We start from the raw sequence: 18123 nt of genomic DNA, 5'->3' as shown, positions 1-18123 counted from the left end.
AAAAATGGGGCCTTATTCTCTTGCAGTTCAAATCTGGAGCAACTCCACTAAAACCAATGGTGTTGAAACTAGTCCAATGTGCATCAGGTGCGGGTAAAATGCTACCACTCAAACTCACTAGTGAGTGACAACTGCTTCACCTGGGGTTAAGTGACTACCCAAGGCGGGAGGCAGTGAAGAATCAGGTGCTCAGCTGACAGGTCTGCAGGACAAGCCAAGATCAGCACAGTGAAAACTGCTGTCCTGGTACAAATGTGTCACACTGGGCCCACCTCCACTACAGGAGATATCGGCTACATGCTCTTGCCCCAAGGTATAGATGCAGTCAGGTTAGGACAGAGGAGTCTTGCTTTGGGAGAAAGAGCCCAACACACAAAAAGCTAAGGCCAGCTCCTCAAGGGGGGTAAATCAGCAGAGCTGCATGGATTTACCCTGTAGCATTGGTGCAGCTGTTCGAGAAGCTGCAGTGAAATCAGACAGCCTTTCAGCCAGAACTCTACTTCCATTGCAAGGCAGGAGAGAGGCAAAGAAGCAACAGTCAGTCTGTGCCCATTTTCAGGGGTAGAGGGTAGCACAGAGAAAAATCCACAGAGTACTTGACAGATTTCATGTAGCCTCAAAACCTGGGGGGGGAAGCAGAACGACCATACATAGCACATCCCCACCCACACCCCTGCAGAGCTCACCAGGCCATCTGCCTTGGAAAGCAGCAAGAACAAAAGGTAATTTCTGCCCTAGTCAGCTGATGAGAACCAGCCCTTATCACCTTGGTTTCTCCTGTCACTCACTCAGACTGGAGAAAGCCAGACTGCTTCTGTTGAGATCTGGGCCCTGTACTGACTGGGCCTGGGGGAGTTAATAGCCACTAGCCCATGGGGGATAAGCATGAACACAGGAGTCATGCTGGCTGTGTCAGATTACCAAGCGAGTTACTTTCCTTGCCATTCTTTCTCCAACCCCACCTGGGCCCACATGGTCAAAGTTTAAAATATATCTACTCCAGGGATTAGTGTCCTAACCCAAATCCTATTGAATGGAGAGAAAAAAAGATTCCCGTTCCCCAGATAGGAAAGATGGTCTTGTGCCTAAAGCACTAAACTAGGCCTGAGAAGATTGTGTTTGATACCTACCTCTGCTACAGGCTCCTCTTGTGAGCTCATGCAAGTCATTAATCTCACTGTGCCTCAATAAAAAGGGGCTAGTAATACTTCCTGTGTCTGAATAGTCTCTTTAGGCTGTAATTTCTTTAGCACAGGGACTCATCTCTTAATATGTGCATGTACAGAAGTCTCCTTTTGCTAGACCCTCCCACCCAAGATCAGCACCTACCACAATAAGAATAAGACTTCAAGAGCTTGCACCAATTCATGAAAAAAACAGGGCCCTTGAGGAGCAGTGTTAGGCTCCAAGCACATTCTGTGCACAACAGATCAGCTTTTCCAGTTGGCACTATATGCCAGTCACCTTATGCTATGCCAAGCGCCTGTTATGGCCCCACTTGCTATGTCCTCTTTGCCCTTCCATCATGTGGGTATGTATTAAGAGCAACATTACACCAGCCAACTTTTCTCCAGCAGTATTAGGTCGACAGGGCAAATTGACAGCAACTAAGTCATAATGAGAAATTTTGCTTTGAGTCACCCTGGGAGGAGACCAGGGACACATTTAGCTTTGCAAGGAATCCCTTTCCATATGGGATTTACTTATGGGGGTGGGGAGGAAGGGCTGAAAGGTTAGCAGGTTCTCTTCGGGTTGTGATGCTACAATACCAGAAATGAAGGTAAGATTATCACCATGGCCCACAAGCAGCCGATTCTTGAGCACAAAAAATGACTGACATTTCTAACCAGCTGAGATCCGAGTGTACTGGTCACAAAGCATAGCATGCAGCCCTGTTTAAAAGCTAACCCTCTGCTCCTCCTACAAAGCTGTTAAACAGGATAGAAGCCTGAGGAGTCATGAGACAGCAGAGTTTAGCCTGAGACCTGCCAGGCAGAGCAGAGGCCTCATGGAGCTAAGAATGTGCCTGGAATTGGCTTCTCTGTACGTGCATGTATTTTAGGAGACTTAGGGCTTGTCAACAGGGCAGAGTAGCTGTCCCCCACGCACTCTTATTTCAGAATGCATCCATGCAGGGAATTATACTAAATTTAAATATAGTGGTTTAAAATTCACACCCTACCATATGCCAGCATAGCCTTCCTGCGTAGCCAAGCCCTAAGTAAGTTGCATCCAGGGACCCCACTAAGAGATGAATTGGGGCAGGTCATGTTGGCCTTGCTTAAGGGCTCACCCAACCATTAAGATCTTTCATCAGTTTCTGTTCCTCTCAGCCACGATAATTGGCAGGGGAGAAAGTCTCCCAGATGCTGCAGCCTTCAAATCCTACCTCCAAACAGGGGTCTTCAAAAACGATAAGAGACTTTGTGGTATGAACCCATTTCCCCTTCACAGCAAGGAACAATAATCAAGGTTTCCCACTCAACCAGGAGTCTGGAAAATGGCTGCTCAAAACACATTCACCAGGGTTTTATACCCTGGTCACTTGCCAGACCGCAGCCATCACAACAGCTGCACCAGCAGACAGAGAAAAGCCATTATTTGTACTGGTGCAGCTCATCCTGGTTTCATCACAGCAGGTATGGTCCACAGGGACGACACTCGGTGTTTGCTCTCGTAAACTGATTGGCCATGGCTGGAATCAAGGCAAAACTCCCAGCATGGACAAGGTCCAAGACTTAGGAAGGGAAAACCATGACTTGGAGAGAGATCTGCATCTGAATCCCTTAGCCATGTTGTGGGGAGACAGAGAGAAGTCATCCTTCTGTAATGATCCTCTGCATCAGGGAGGATGAGTGATGTAGCTGTAGACTTTAGGAGGTGGCCAGCAGGCTACAATGAGCTTCTAATTATAAAGCTCCTCAGATTGGCCGCCCAATACACTAGTCTGTAGTGAAGTCCCTACTCTTTCATTCATAGAATGTCGGAATCGTTCCTTTCAGAGCCCAAAGCTCCTGCAGTCTGATCACAGGTAGTTACAAAGCCACAGAAGGCTGCGCCAGAAATGCAATGGCAATTTACTTCTGCACCACACCCCTCTAGGCACTGATTAGACCAGACAAGTTACCTGCCCTAATTAATCCCTGCTGGGATCACCTCAACATCTGGTTTGTTTAGGCATTTTAGTTGCAGATCACTTTCCACAGAAACGTGTTCCATGCGACCTCCACAGTACTGTGAACTGATGTCACAAGTTGTTGGCTGTGCCTGCAACCAGTCCTGAGCATGATCCAGACAGACCCCCTTTTGTTCTTCTGCCCAGGAAATCTGAGTGAGAATCTTCACGTTCATTTTTGTTGAGGTGCCTTGGCAGGGCAGGCCTCAGCATCACATGTAAGCTCTAATACAGTGGATTAATGCCTTCCTCCCAGGAGCCATCTTAGAAAGGTCACAGGACATTCTAATCACTTTGTGGCCTCTTGCAACAGGATCAAGTTTACCCACGAAAGCCACAGAGTAGTTAGCAAAAAAGACGAGGAAGAGGAAACTATCGGCCAACCCCTTTAATGTACTTGTTACTGCTTGACAAGCCAGGCAGCCTGACAAGAGTGCTACAGAGTGACCACTCCTAGATCTCCAGGATTCTGGGAGCTCTGAGGCTACAGTCCAGCTCCCCTCCCTTCTGTGCTACCAAGCACACTTAGCAACTGAAGGAGTGAGGGAGACAAAAGGGTTGAACTGGGTAAGTTTAGAGGCTATGAAGAAAAGCCACCAGTGTGAGAGGATGCCAGCAGGCTCAGCATTCAGGTATCAGCTGTATTTTGCCTGGGGAGCAAGCACACACACACAATGCCACCCACTCTCTTCGCTCCATTCTTGTGAGCTGAAGGGGTGCTGAAACTCCCAAAGATAATGCTCTTTGACAGCAGGATTCTTGTCAGTTTCCAAACCCTGCCAGCTCATGAGAGCAGAGGGCCAGATACTCCACTGCTTTGCCACTTGCACGATCCCTTACAGCGGTATGGGGCATGTGCAATATGCAACTACATCAGAAGGCTTCACTCACTCATGCTGGTCAGGTCTCTTACACCCACTTTGCACGTGTATAAACGGCAGAAGAAGCAAGGCAGCAAGCAAAAGAGTCGGGCACAGATAGTCTGGGCTGAGTGGGGAGGGAGTGTGAGGCAAGAGTCCAACCACAATCATCTGCAAACCCAGTGCTTTGGAAGTTAATGTGGTTGAGTCACGCAATTTAGAGGAAATGATCCAATGGGCTACTGGACAAACAGACACACACACACAGTTCACAAGCCTTAAGTTTGGTTTACCTAACACTTCTAGCTCTAGAGAAGCCAAGGGAGATTTCAGACTGAGAAGAGATTTCGGGGGAGAAAAAGGACTGATTCAGTCTGGAGGAGGTCAGTCTTGATATAATCCTTTGAAAGGCCAATGGAATAGAATTACCATTTCCCTTCAAATAAAATGCTAACCTGACATGCATTAACAGTCAAATGGCAAACAAAAGAAAAGACTTTCCATATTATAAGCAGGCCTCACATGATCTTAAAAGGATTTCTCTAGAGATGAGCAAGTAATATGATCAATCATCATTGCTGTCAACTTTTTCCAGCTGGGAAGACTAGTGAGGGGGCAGCAAGTCAGGGACCTGTGGAACCACGGTGGGAGGGAAACTGTCAGTCTGCAAGCCAAGGACATTTGCCAGCTGACAGATTTGGTGCCTGTGTGGATGCACCATACCATCATGATTTAAGACTCAGGGCTTCACCTCTACTGATTCTGGAGTAGGTTATACTGATCGCTGGGGAAGAAAAAAAAATATATACATCAATGGAGTATTTTGCATGTAGATGCAAGGTGGTAGTTCTTCCAAACAAGGCCATAGTGGCTACTTAAAGTTTGAGGGGCCCCCCCTTTCTTAAGTGTGTTTGTGAGGCACCACGCATAATTACAGATTTCCACACAAGTTCTTCCCAGTATCTTAAGAAGCTGTCCATATGCCACAACTACGCAATTTATACCTGGGGTGGGGAATCTCCTTTTTATGTGGAGACAGCTTCAGGCTGTCCCATTTCCTTCCCTCGTTCCATGATTGCACAGAAAGTCAGACTATTGCCTCCCAATCTACACTTCGCTGGCCAGACCTCAGCTAATGAAAGATGGGGTCACTGACTTCAGGGGGTGGAGGGGGGGGGCTTTGCCTAGGTCTATTAACAGGGGATTTGGTCCAACATTTTCCATACACAGTAATCTCTGCTGTCTGTTGATAAGCCAGTGTGTGCACGCTATGAACAAACTCCCGAGGTGTCCTTTTTAGCAGGGGGTTATTATTGTTCATTGACCTCAGTGAGCCTCAGCAGAAAGGAAAATGTGCTGCCCACACAAAGGTCTCTGGTGTTGAGCAGTGGTCTTCCTTGGGGTCACATGACAGCTTATTGTGTTATCACCCAAGAGCATATACCTGAACATCAAATAGCCATTGCCTCGTCCCAGATCAAGGCTGGGACAAAAGGTCTTAACTATGACACCAATAAAACCTTGGTATAGCCTCTAACCTAAGGACACCCTCTTAAAGAATGTCATGAGCAAACAACATTATCCTGCTCATAAATCTGTGGCCTCCTCTATGTTGGCTCACAGCCGTGTGTGCAGGATTCTCATTACTGGTGAAGTCCTTACATGCTTTATGGCATTTGCTGATAGTGTCAGATTATTTATGCTTCAGGTGAATCATTGATAACATGTTTTTGTGGTAGCCAGGTGTGTACAACAAAGCTGCCTCCTCCTTGAAAAAGTGGAGGATTTAGCAGAGCCAATCTGCATTTATTTATGCTACTCTACAGCAGAGAGCAATTGCATGTTACAGGAATACTAGAGATGGTTACAGGTCCATGGACATTATAGGTTACATAACCCAGAAAGGATGATCTGCTGGTCTAAGCATCAGGTTTAAAATGCCAAGGTTCTCTAGAACCAAATGTTCAAAGTCCAGAAGAGTTGATATTGGCAGTCATCCCTCTAAGGCAGATCTATCAACAATGCGATTGGATTATCGGAGATGGTTATAGGTAACTCAAAGGACGGGGTCAGGAGAGATTTTACTGCACAGTAGAGAAGGTCCCCAGTTTAAATAGTCCATGGCACTAAGAACAGAGTTCTGTCCTAGAGTTCACATCCAAGTTTGCCCCATCTCACTTCCCCACTGTTTAAAAAACAGCTGCTTTCTCCTCTCTGACCCAGACTTGGCTACATTTTAAAAGTGGTGCATGCTACCTACAGCTGTAATTTGCACATTGACATGCCTTGAAATCGTTTGCGACGCTACAAGTATTTAGCGATATCCAAGTTCGCATTAAGAGGGTTCTAATGTAGAATGTGCTCCACACCAAGTGCACAGGCATCGTACTGGTGTAGGACACTGCCTTACGTACTTCAGATGTAGAGGATATGCTACCAATGCAGCTACCCTCTCAGAAGCATCCAAAATCCTCAATCCACTGTGATGCCCATGGAGGCATACCTATACCTAACAATAGCTAGGTGAGGGTCCATTGGGGATTTATTAAAACCTCTTGTTCACCTATATTATTTCTAAATAAGAGCCCACATAGAGTGCATATACACAACTGTGTTCCTTCCACTATCACCCTTGTCTTTGCTCTGTGTTTCTCACTCACCTGTGGCATCTTGCCCCTGTTTAAACTAACAGTTCTTTGGTCAGGCACTCTGTTCCATGTTTGTACAGCCTCCACCACAATGAGGCCCTGATCTTGACTGGTGCTCAACCATAATACAAATAAATTGCTCCTAATTCAGGGATGTTGGAGAATTAACCCAGTGACAAGTTGGAGGCAATCAGAGACCATGATAGTTGCATGCTGCAGGGACCAAGTGCAGACTGGGAAGATGCTGCTACTAACAGAAGCCTGACTGTAGGGACCTTGGGGCTTTGAGTCAAAGCCCCGTGAAGCTAGCAGAAGGAGTCTTTCCACTGACTTGGATCAGGACTTTTGAGACAGAATGAAATCAGGCAGAATGTGCTAACATACAAGAGAACCTCACCCCTGCCCAGACAGCATTTGACATGGCATGATGAGGTCCAGTTGAGTTCAGAGGCAAGGTACATATGCACCATAGCCTCAGTCATATCTGCAGGCAAACAAACAGGGCTTCTCCGAAGTGCCCCTCTGCTTGTCATCAATCAACATAAAGATACTTTAGTGTTCTAATTTGATGATCAGAGGGCACCACAGGGCAGCTGCCACAATTGCATTAGAACCCTGAGCAACCAGTATCCTGCAGCACCTGCTACCACCCAGCTTCCAACATTTGTCATGCAGCCGCTGATAGCTTGTTCCAGGAAAAGCTGTTTTGCTGACAAGTGCAGGAGTCTGCAACCTTTGTGTCCTCTCCCATTAGTGATTCAGTCCATGCACTCCAAGCCTAACCTTGGAACTACAGTCTAGGGTTCAGAGTCAAGTGTTTACGACAGGGATGAGGTGCAGGGACTGTTGGACGTGCCCAGCTGGGCACCAAGGCCACTTTTACCTTCAGTGGCAAACCAGAGTCAGCCATTTTGCGTTCTGTTGACTCGTCTGCTCTCCCATTAACGGAAATGACAGGTGCCAGCTACCTACGGAGCTCCCCACACAGCTACAGAAACAGACTGGACACCAAGTTCAGATCAGATTTCAAACCATCCTACAGAACACAGAAGGGTTTGGATCTAGGTACTGAATCCCCTGCAGACATAAATCAGCTTGGCTTCATTGACTTCAATGGAGTTGTGTTGATTCACACCAGCTCAGGATCTGGTTTTAGGCTGGTCTCTCCTCAGTACTTATCCCCCAACACCCCCCAGGATATAGGCAAATAAATATTATTAATCCTAGTTTATAGGAGTCCCTGATTGTGGATTCTTTGGGGGCAGGGACTGTGTGCCTAGACAGCACCTGGCATACTATAGGTGTTACCTGAATACAAACAGGAATAGCGGTAGATGGGATAAGTTACTTGCTTGAGGCTACAAAGGGAATCTGTGTCAGAGCGAAAAGCAGTACTCAGGAGTTCCTGGCACCCAGTTTCTTGTTTACAACAGTTTTCCTTGCCGATCAGGGTGGCAATGGGATTCTCTGAGTAGAAATGAAGGCTATGTCTACCCTACAGCCTGTCAGCATAACTTATGTTGCTTAGGGGTGTGAATAAGCCACTCCCGAGTGACGCAAGTTACACCAACATTAAGTGCTTGTGTGTATAGCGCTACGTCAGCAGGAGAGCTTCTCCAGCTGACATAGCTTCTGCCACTTTGGGGGGGGGGGGGAGGGGGCAGAGTTTATGCCCATGGGAGAGCTCTCTCCCGTCAGCACAGAGCATCTTCCCCTCATGCACTGCAGCGGCAGGGCTGTATCGGCACAACTGTGCCGCTGTACGTCTAGACATGGCCTAGTTGTTCTGTCATTGACCAAAGGTCAATGGTGGACAGAGAAGCAGCTGCATCAGGTGAGTCCCTGCCAGCGGCAGCTCTCTCTAGACCGAATCCTCCATGGGAAGTGATAGATTAAAGAAGTCCTACCCCCTCCACCAGAGCAACTGGCACAAGGAGCAAGGCTACAGTCTCAGACTGCAGTATGGGTGGCCCATATACTCCCCACCCATGGTACATTCTGGCAAATTCCCTGCAAATAAGTGTTTGAGGTCCCATAGGGCGCAGTTACATCTAGACTGGTTGTCACTGTAGAAGTAGTCATGTTGGGGGAAAAGCCAGTTACAGTCTATAGCAGTAGTTCTCAACCAGGGGTACAAAGTCAGTACAAACTAAAACTTCATGCAGACAATGACTTGTTTATACTGCTCTATACACTGAGCTGTAAGTACAATATTTATATTCCAATTGATTTATTTTATAATTCTATGGTAAAAATGAGAAAGTCAGCCATATTTCAGTCATAGTGTGCTGGGACACTTTTGTATTTTTGTGTCTGATTTTGTAAGCAAGTAGTTTAAGTGAAGCGTAACTTCGGGCTATGCAAAACAAATCAGACTCCTGAAAGGGTACAGTAGTCTGGAAACGTTGAGAGCCACTGGCCTATAAGTCCCTGATGTAGGTAAAACATGGTTTGATCTTGCCACACAAGTTGGCCTGATCCATTGCATGCAGGCCCCCCACTCCAAAACCACAGCAGGTTCAACAGAACAGACAGAACTTTTAGAGAGGCCTAACTTCCGGGGATCAAGGGAGAGGAACACCAAGTGGCAAGTATAACCACTTGTTATTGTGCCCAAGCGTAGAGTGTGATTATATCCTAGTATAAAGAGGCAGATACTCGTGAGTCATTGTTAACCCCTTCACCTCTGAATTCTTTGCAGCCATACACAAAACATGCCTCAGTGTGTGTATACGTGCACACTCTCTGCAGTTTAGTTACATAGAACATTTTAAAATCCATTATATTGCTGCATGTTGGACATGGTGGCATTTCTTAGCTATACAGGTCTGGCAATCCAGTCCACCAAGTGACTACAGTTTCCTGGACATTTCATCATGATAAATGAAAGGGGGGGGGGGGGGAGAATTGGTCCCTTTTATGGACACCCAGCCAGCCAGCTATAAGTCCCTCTTGGTGGCTGTTCTCTGCTTGCTTTACCTGTAAAGGATTAAAAAAGTCCCCCAGGTAAACGAAAGGGAATGGGCACCTGACCAAAAGAGACAATGGGAAGGACAGAACTTTTTAAAATGGGGGGGGGGGGGGGGGAGGAGAGAAAAGAAAACTTCCTCTTTGTGTCTGTTGTTTTTCTCCGGAAAAGATGGGAACAGGAAGCAGTTATGCTATGAGAAGCTTTAAGGCAGGTATGATCATAAATCATCAGATCCTAGAACTACTTATTTGTAACTCCCAAATGTGTAAGTAGATCAGGAATGTTTACAAAGATGGGATTAGGGTTATTACTGTTTATTTCTTATGGCTAATGGACTCCTCTGAGCTAACCCCAGATGCTTTGGTTTGCTTGTAACCTTTAAGCTGAACCCCCAAGAAAGCTATTTTGGGTGCTTAATTTTTGTAATTGCTCTTTTAAAAAATCTAGCAAAAGCCTACGTTCCAGATGTATTTTCTTTTCTTTGGGTTTTTTTTTTTAAAAAACAGGATTGGATTTTTGGTGTCCTAAAAGGTTTATGCATATGTTGTTTAATTACCTGGCAGCAACAGCTGATTTCTTTTGTTTCTTAGCTCTTCCCTGAAGGGGGGAGGGAGGGTGAAAGGGCTTGAGAGTAACCAACAGGAAGGAATTCCCAAGTGCGTCTTCTTGGGTTCCAAAAGGGGTTTTGTTTGGGTGCTGGCAGCGTTTACCAAGCCAAGGTCAGAGAGAAGCTGTAACCTTGGGAGTTTAATACAAGCTTGGAGTGGCAAGTATTAATTTTAAAATCCTTGCAGGCCCCCACCCTCTGCACTTGAAGTGCCAGAGTGGGGAATCAGCCTTGACAGCATCACTGAACTCTTTGTATTATAGGGTTTCGTAAGCAGCTCAGGAATGAACAGCCACAAGGCCCCCTATGAGCTCACTAAGTTGTTGTCCATGGCATACATGAATAAAACAAAACTTGCTGACTTGTATACCTGTGCAGGAGATATTCTGTAAAGCTACATTTCCTTTTAAGTTCCAGAGGAAACATCTAAACAGAAGGTTGAATCCTGAAAAAGAGCAGGTTTAGAAAGGTGATTGCCCCTTGTCCCCCTTATTTTCAGCCTCTCTATTTAAAGAGATTTCCTGGTTTCTTGGAGACACGGATGATCAGCGTGGGTAGCCAAACTCATAAGCACATTATATGCTGTCCCTACTTTTTCCTCCAGTCACTTTTCTGCTTCCAGTACAAAGCCATTAAGAACTCATCTGCTCTATGTTTCCGTCCCCACACGGTGGTAAGAGAGTGACAACGAGCAAGGAGTAGGTTTCTTTTAACTACACTGAAGTTACAGAACTTCATCAAAAGCTGAATCTTCGCTTAGCTTGCGCCATTGTGGTCCAACAATGATGCAGGTTTAAAAAAAAAAGTCATGCTTAACTTCCTATATTAATTGGTTTTGATCAATCTGCATCACAACCATAATGCTAGTCCAGTATCACGAATGCACAGCAGTTCCCACCTAGCATGGTAATGTTATAACAAAAGTACCTTTTTAGAACAAAGTTCCACATTTTATCAATGCATTACAATGTACAAAACAGTTCACATTGCAAGACATGCTCTAAAGCAGGAGTGGGAAAACTATGGCCCATGGGCTGCATCTGGCCCTCAAGCTCCTGCTGAGGAGCAGAGTCTGGGGCTTTCCCCACTCTGGTGCTCCAGCTGGGGAGCAGGGTCGGGGGCTGCTCCATGCGGCTCCCGGAAGCAGCAGCAGGGCCTCCCTCTGGCTCTTAAGTGTAGGGGCACCCAGGAGGCTCCACTCTGCATGATGCCCCCACCCCAAGCGCTGCCCCCACAGCTCCCATTGGCCGGGAACTGCAGCCAATGGGAGCTACAGGGGCGGTGCCTGCAGACAGGGCAGTGTGCAGAGCCACCTGGCCTAGCCGGAGAAGGGAATCATAGAATCATAGAATATAAGGGTTGGAAGGGACCCCAGAAGGTCATCTAGTCCAACCCCCTGCTCGAAGCAGGACCAATTCCCAGTTAAATCATCCCAGCCAGGGCTTTGTCAAGCCTGACCTTAAAAACCTCTAAGGAAGGAGATTCTACCACCTCCCTAGGTAACGCATTCCAGTGTTTCACCACCCTCTTAGTGAAAAAGTTTTTCCTAATATCCAATCTAAACCTCCCCCACTGCAGCTTGAGACCATTACTCCTCGTTCTGTCATCTGATACCATTGAGAACAGTCTAGAGCCATCCTCTTTGGAACCCCCTTTCAGGTAGTTGAAAGCAGCTATCAAATCCCCCCTCATTCTTCTCTTCTGCAGGCTAAACAATCCCAGCTCCCTCAGCCTCTCCTCATAACTCATGTGTTCCAGACCCCTCATCATTTTTGTTGCCCTTCGCTGGACTCTCTCCAATTTATCCACATCCTTCTTGAAGTGTGGGGCCCAAAACTGGACACAGTACTCCAGATGAGGCCTCACCAATGTCGAATAGGTGAGGACATGCTGCTGCTTCCAGGAACCACTCGAGGTAAGCGCCACCCAGAGCCTGCACCCCCGAGCCTCTCCCCACACCCCAACCCTCTGCCCCAGCCCTGATCCCCCTCCCACTGAACCCCTCGGTCCCAACCTGCACACCCTCCTGCACCCCAAACCCCTCATCCCCACCCCAGAGCCTGCCACCCTAGCCAGAGCCCTCACCCGCCCCAGCCTGGAGCCCCCTCCTGCACCCTGAGCTCCTCATTTCTGGCCCCACCCCAGAGCCCACACCCCCAACCAGAGCCCTCCATCCCCAATTTTGTGAGCATTCATGGCCCGCCATACAATTTTTATTCCCAGATGTGCCCTCAGGCCAAAAAGTTTGCCCACCCCTGCTCTAAAGGTCCCCCCCAATCAATTACACTATAAATCAACATCCACTACGGGCCCACTGTACTCATTAGGCATCCTTTTGTAAGTTTTCATGGGCTATATCAGGCTCATAGTGATCACTTACACAGAAGCTGGTCTCTGAAAAACCAGCTTCTCTGAAGTCTAGCCACATATACCCATCCATAAACAACAAGACTAATATGGGTTGTTTTCACTTGCCATTTCAGATCAAAGGTCCCTCTTTGATTTTAGTCTGTGCTCAGTGTTCCTGCATGGTCTTGTATAACAAACAAACTAACTTGAAAGGATATTTTGGAGGGAGAAGAGAGAAGTAGTAATTCCCTGAAGGTGGATAAGATACATATAATTTAAGAAAAAGAGATCCCATGCTGGCACTCTTCTAGAATAGAGTCACTTTTATTCCAGACTAGTGTCCACAGGTGGAGCTGTTCCCAAATAGCTTATTCCACAACAGTTATGCCGCTCAGTTTCCCCATGAAGACCAGCCATAAGAGACAGTCAGTCCCCGATTCAAAGAGCTTCTACATTAAAAAAAAACAAAACAAAACACTGCTTATGTGCAGCTCAGAATTTACCAGCAGAAGGGATCACCTGGGGGCAAAACAGTTTGCCTATTGGAGTGTATTTTTTGTTCTGGTGAACAGAGAGGATCCCTTATCGGCCTTCCCTTGTCCAGTGGATCTCAAACTTTTCCATCCCTGGCTAGATGGGAGGCGGGCCATGGATCTAGGGCAGGATCATGAACGCCCCCCGCCCCCCCCCCCCACACACCTGTTTATGACACACACGCGCGTGCGAGCCACAACCCCAGGTTGACACACACACACACACACCCCGGCCCTACTTGACATGGGCTGGGAAGGCATAAGGCCGGGTCTGCCCTGCACTAGCAGCGGGGACAGGCTCTTTGATTTCCCACCGCCGCCGCCCACCCCGAAGCTATTTGAACTCCTCACCCAAGCAGGCTCCCGTGACCAGGGCCGTGGCCGTCAGGGCTCCGGCGGAGGCTCCGTAGATCGTCTTGGCGTTGGCTACCAGGAAGGGGGCATGCTCCCGGAGGCAGCTGGCCACCCCGATGTGGTACACCCCCAGGAACCCGCAGCCCGCGAAGGAGATACTCCAGGGGGAGTCCAGGGGGAACATCGCCTCCCCGCCTGGCGGCGCCTCTGGCAGGAGAGAGATGGGGGGCAGCCGAGGCTCGCCGAGCCCTCGGCGGACCGACGCCCCGCCTGGGCAACGCGAGCGGAGGACCGGAGCGGGGCACCAGCGAGGTGAGGGCAGGAGAAGTTGCGGCGCCCCGGATCCGCGTGCGTCGCTCTTCCCGCTCACATTCTCCGGGGCTCTGCCGGCCCTGGCCCGGGATAAAGGGGAATGGATGCGCGGCGGCGGCGGCGCCTCCCTTCCTGCTCTGCCCGCTTCCTCCGCCGGCTCCCGCGGCCGCTGCCAGCGCCAGATGAGCGGCAGCGAGGGGAGGGGGGCAGCGTTATATCGGCGGCGGGCCTGCCCGGGGAGGGGCTCCGGTTTGTCAGCCGTGGGGTCGGAGCAGCCAATCCCACGCCCAATGCCAGGGGCCGGAGGGAGGAGACTCCTGCACCGGCTAATGGCAGCGGGGGGGCGAGCCTCTACCGCCCTCCCGGCGGGTGGGGCCATGCAAAGCGGGGGGAATGGCATTGGGAGAGGACTTCCCGCTCGGCGCCGGCGCCGGCAGCCGCTGCCGGGCCCCGTGCTAAAGGGGCAGCCCGCAAGGGGAGCAGGGCGCACAGCTGGGGAGCGCGCAGCTGGAAGGCACATGCGGCTCGCTGGGGTGCGCTCCGCAGTTATGGGGCTGCCGGCTGCGGTAGCGTTCGGCCCAGACCGATGACAAGAGATCCACTCGCTGGCCAGAGGAAGTCTGGCTAGGCACCCTAATGACTCTGTGTGTGTGTGTGTGTGTGTGTGTGGCGTGGCTTGTGTGTATTGTGATGACGCGTGTGTGTTTTGAGGACTGTGTGATGGGTTGTGTGTGAAGGGGGTGGAGGGCTTTGGCCTGGTGCGCATGTGTTTTTGTGGGGTGGAGAGTTCTGGGGGGGTGGGCGGTTGTGGCATGTTGTGTGTGTATTCTAGGGTGGTTTGTGTATGTGGGAATAGTAGTTTTTGGAGTGTGTGTGTGTGTGGGGGGGTGTTGTGGGCATACAAGGTTTTGGAGTGGGGGGGGTGTATCGTGGGGTGGGAGTACAGGATAGTGCAGTGAGGTGTGTACATTGTGGGGTGGTTTGTTTTTGTGTGTGTTGCTGATGAACAAAGAAAAAATATATATTTTAGTGTATTGTTGCTTTTGCTCTCTGTAGCTGGCCTACCCCAGCTGTTTACCCCAGCCCGCATTTTCCTGAACATCATCAGTGAGATGACCACACATGAAAACATACACATCACCCTCTACAAGGAGGATCCCAGTCCTTGGTCTGACTAATCTCTACATCAACTGGAAGGGCTATGGGGAGAAGGGAAAGCCGTAGCTGCAGGAGCACAGGTACCAGCTGGAGGCAGAAATGGGGAGAAAAGCCCAAGACTCCATATTCCACTTCAGGGACTAACAGAGGGGGAAGGGGCTCTGCACAGCACCCTGCAGCACAGGAGGATTGCGGAAGCTTGAACTTCCCCATTCATCCATGGAAATGACACATCAGCTGTGGGAGGCATGAACCACCTATTCATCTCTATGGGTGCTCTCCCCCATCTCCCATGAGCCTATGCCCTGTTGCGGAATACTAGTTTTCAAAGCTGCCACCTCACTCCCCTCCCTGTGGATTTTAGAGTAATTTGAATATTAAAATGAGGTCCTTAGTGGGGTGGGGGGCTGTATCTGAGGAACCCTTTGACCAAATTACCCCAAATTTGCACCAGGAGGTATACCCTGGCTCCTATTGTGCTGTACCAACATTCAAGATAATTGTCCTATGCACATGGATGTTTGAGCATTTTGAAAATTAAAACTGCTCATTTTGTGGGTGGCCATATATTGGGATTCCGCTTCCAATAGCCCCAGATTTTTACCACAAGTCCCAGACTCTGTTGCAACATGCCAGTATATCTGTGCACATGGACTCTAGAGCATTCTGATAATTAGGAGCATCTCATATTGGTGGGCTGCATCTCAAGAAACGTTTGATCAAATGGTGCTGAATTTGCTTCCCAAACACTGCTGAGCTCCTTTTGTGCATCTGGCAGCCCTCTACATCACTCAGCTACCAAATCCCATCTCTCCCTGGGCCCTCCCTGTCCCTGGTAAGATTGGAGGAGCCATGGCATTGCACATAAGAGCTGGGGGGATCTGAGCCTTGTATGGGGAAGGGGATCTGCACATCTACCTGCAGGTTTGGAAGCAGAAGTGTGAAATGGCACCATTCATCTCAAAGGTTGTTCTCAGTTAAAAGAGTACTCTTCATGGCACTGAATGGAGCTATGTGAACTGCCCTTGTGGAGGTGCGGGGGATTTTATGCCCATGGGAGAGCTCTCTCCCGCCAGCACAGAGCATCTTCCCCTCACGCACTGCAGCGGCAGAGCTGTATCAGCACAACTGTGCCGCGGTACATCTAGACATGGCCTAATTGTTCTGCCATTGAACAAAGTTTTGGCTGACAAAGAAGCAGCTGCATCAAGCGAGTCCCTGGCAGTGGCAGCTCTCTCTAGACTGATTCCTCCATTCATTTTAACGGATGTTCTCATCCCTGTCTCACTACCTTATGGTCTGCTGATGTCTGCACGTGGATTGATTCCAGAATAGATATTGCACTTTAAGTTCATACCTTACTTTAATTCAAATTAGTGTCCCCAGTGTAGACAAGTCCTAAGTGCTTGTCCCACACACTGAGCATGCCAGTTCTTCATATTCCCTCACCCCTCTCCGCAGTGCTGTGTCCCTCGTGTGTGCATCCAGCAGACCTGTTCCAGGGGCCAGCAAACTTCTAGCCCATCATGCTGAAAGCTATCTGGTAGGAGCTCTACCAGTAGAGAACTGATTCATCCTGGCTGGGATTCTTGCACCAGCCTGCTGATGTCATTTTTATGTGGCACCTAGTCTCTCCCAGATCAGCCCAGCCCCACACATCATACCAGGCTTCATACTCCACATACTATGCTGCCCAACTGAGCCCAGGGCAGGACTTTCACAGACAGGTAGATGGAATTGAGGGTACAGTTGTGGGGAGCTGATCTCCCTCAAAATAATGAACAACACTTGCACTTCCAAGGAGAGCCCCATTGTGGCCCGTCTCCAAGCAAAGGCAGATTGTGCACAGCATGCAAATCTCCCAAGGAACAGAATCAGACTCATGGTTCTTGGGTACAAAGAGCTGTGAATGTTCCCCATAGCTTCCATGTAGTTTGCGTCTCTGCTCAGAAATGCTGTGTAAGCAGAGGTGGTAATGCCTGTATTGCTTCCTCAGAGGGTCAGCGGGTGCTGGACACTAGCTGACAGAAAATTGGGGTGGATGAGTACAATAGTCTGAGCCCCATGTACAGAATAAGACATAACTGTAAAATGTGGATGTGATTTTTGGGGAGTGTCTCAGGACCCCCTTGCTCCAATGACCCCAAATATGGACCCTAGGATGAATTGTATTGAGGCGCAGCACAGGTCAAGGCAATCTGAGTCAGCATGTGGCGTTTAGAGCACATAGTCGAGTCAGCTGTTAAACCGTAAGCCATTCTCTGCTATGGTGGAGCTACTGCCCCATTATAATAGAAACTACGAGCCTGATGCCAAGTGCCCACAACCGTCGCCGAAGTCAATGTGCGCTGTGGGAGTCCAGAACTCACAGGATCAGGACCCGAAGGAAAGCACTAGTGGGAACATTTTGAGGAAAAAATGGGGGAGCAAGGAAAATTCACAAAAAATGTTTGCTGAAAAGATTTTCCATTTCCCCGCCAGTCAGCAAAACCAGAAACTGTGCTGGAAACGCCAGGATATACGGAACTGACAGAAGCACAAGCATGAGATCCAGGCCTATGACCCTTACTCTGGTCACCCCCCACACCAATAGAGGGGGTTGGTGGACTAAGGAATGCAAGATCAGCACCATGCTGCCAGTAGGGAGCATGTAATTACACAGCAATTCTTCCCAATTTCCTATAATTAGCTGGATGGACAAGGCAGCGGTTGTGCCTCGAAGGGGTGGTCGTGCTCTTATAATAGCAGATTTCTTGAAAGTAATCCAGACACAGGCTCCAGTTCAGTGCTGTAACCTGCCTTCCTCAGGGACTCCGCTTCTCGGAGGTCGCTGATCCAGAGGGATACCACAGGGAGGTTCTTGGGCTTCCCCATAATGCAATGCTTCATTTTCCTGGGAGGAAGGCAGTGCCAACAAACTTGGACGAGAGAGGATTATCTCCTTCAGTGGAAGAGAATGCAAAGTGCAGGACGCAGGGGGATCAGTGTGTCCATGTTCTTCATTTTTTGTGGGAGGGCAGGGAGTGATGGGTAATACAGCAGTGAGTCATCTCTGGGACAACATGTTTTGGGCCTGACCCAAAGCCAGACAAAGTCAGTAGAAAGACTGCCATTGACTCCCGTGGTCTTTGGATCAGCTGCCTTTATCAGATTGTC

The 18123-nt window shown here is 48.9% G+C and overlaps 1 protein-coding gene across 2 annotated transcripts in view; it reads right to left on the bottom strand.

The window, feature by feature from the left end:
• The window catches only part of PNPLA2 (patatin like domain 2, triacylglycerol lipase), a 52323-nt gene extending 38309 nt beyond the window's left edge, over positions 1-14014 (bottom strand). Inside the window, exon 1 of one of the 2 annotated variants that reach the window (XM_048854950.2) lies at positions 13495-14014. In XM_048854950.2, coding sequence (XP_048710907.2) covers positions 13495-13681 — 187 coding nt within the window. In that variant the 5' untranslated portion in view covers positions 13682-14014. The remainder of the gene's footprint in view (positions 1-13494) is intronic. The other variant, XM_048854951.2, reaches the window with a different exon arrangement.
• Between the last annotated feature and the right edge of the window lie 4109 nt (positions 14015-18123).

The sequence above is a fragment of the Caretta caretta genome, chromosome 6 (assembly GCF_965140235.1).
Source record: "Caretta caretta isolate rCarCar2 chromosome 6, rCarCar1.hap1, whole genome shotgun sequence".
NCBI classification, from domain to species: Eukaryota; Metazoa; Chordata; order Testudines; family Cheloniidae; genus Caretta; species Caretta caretta.
Note: the sequence above shows the minus strand (reverse complement) of the source record. Positions and strands in the feature narration are given on the sequence as shown.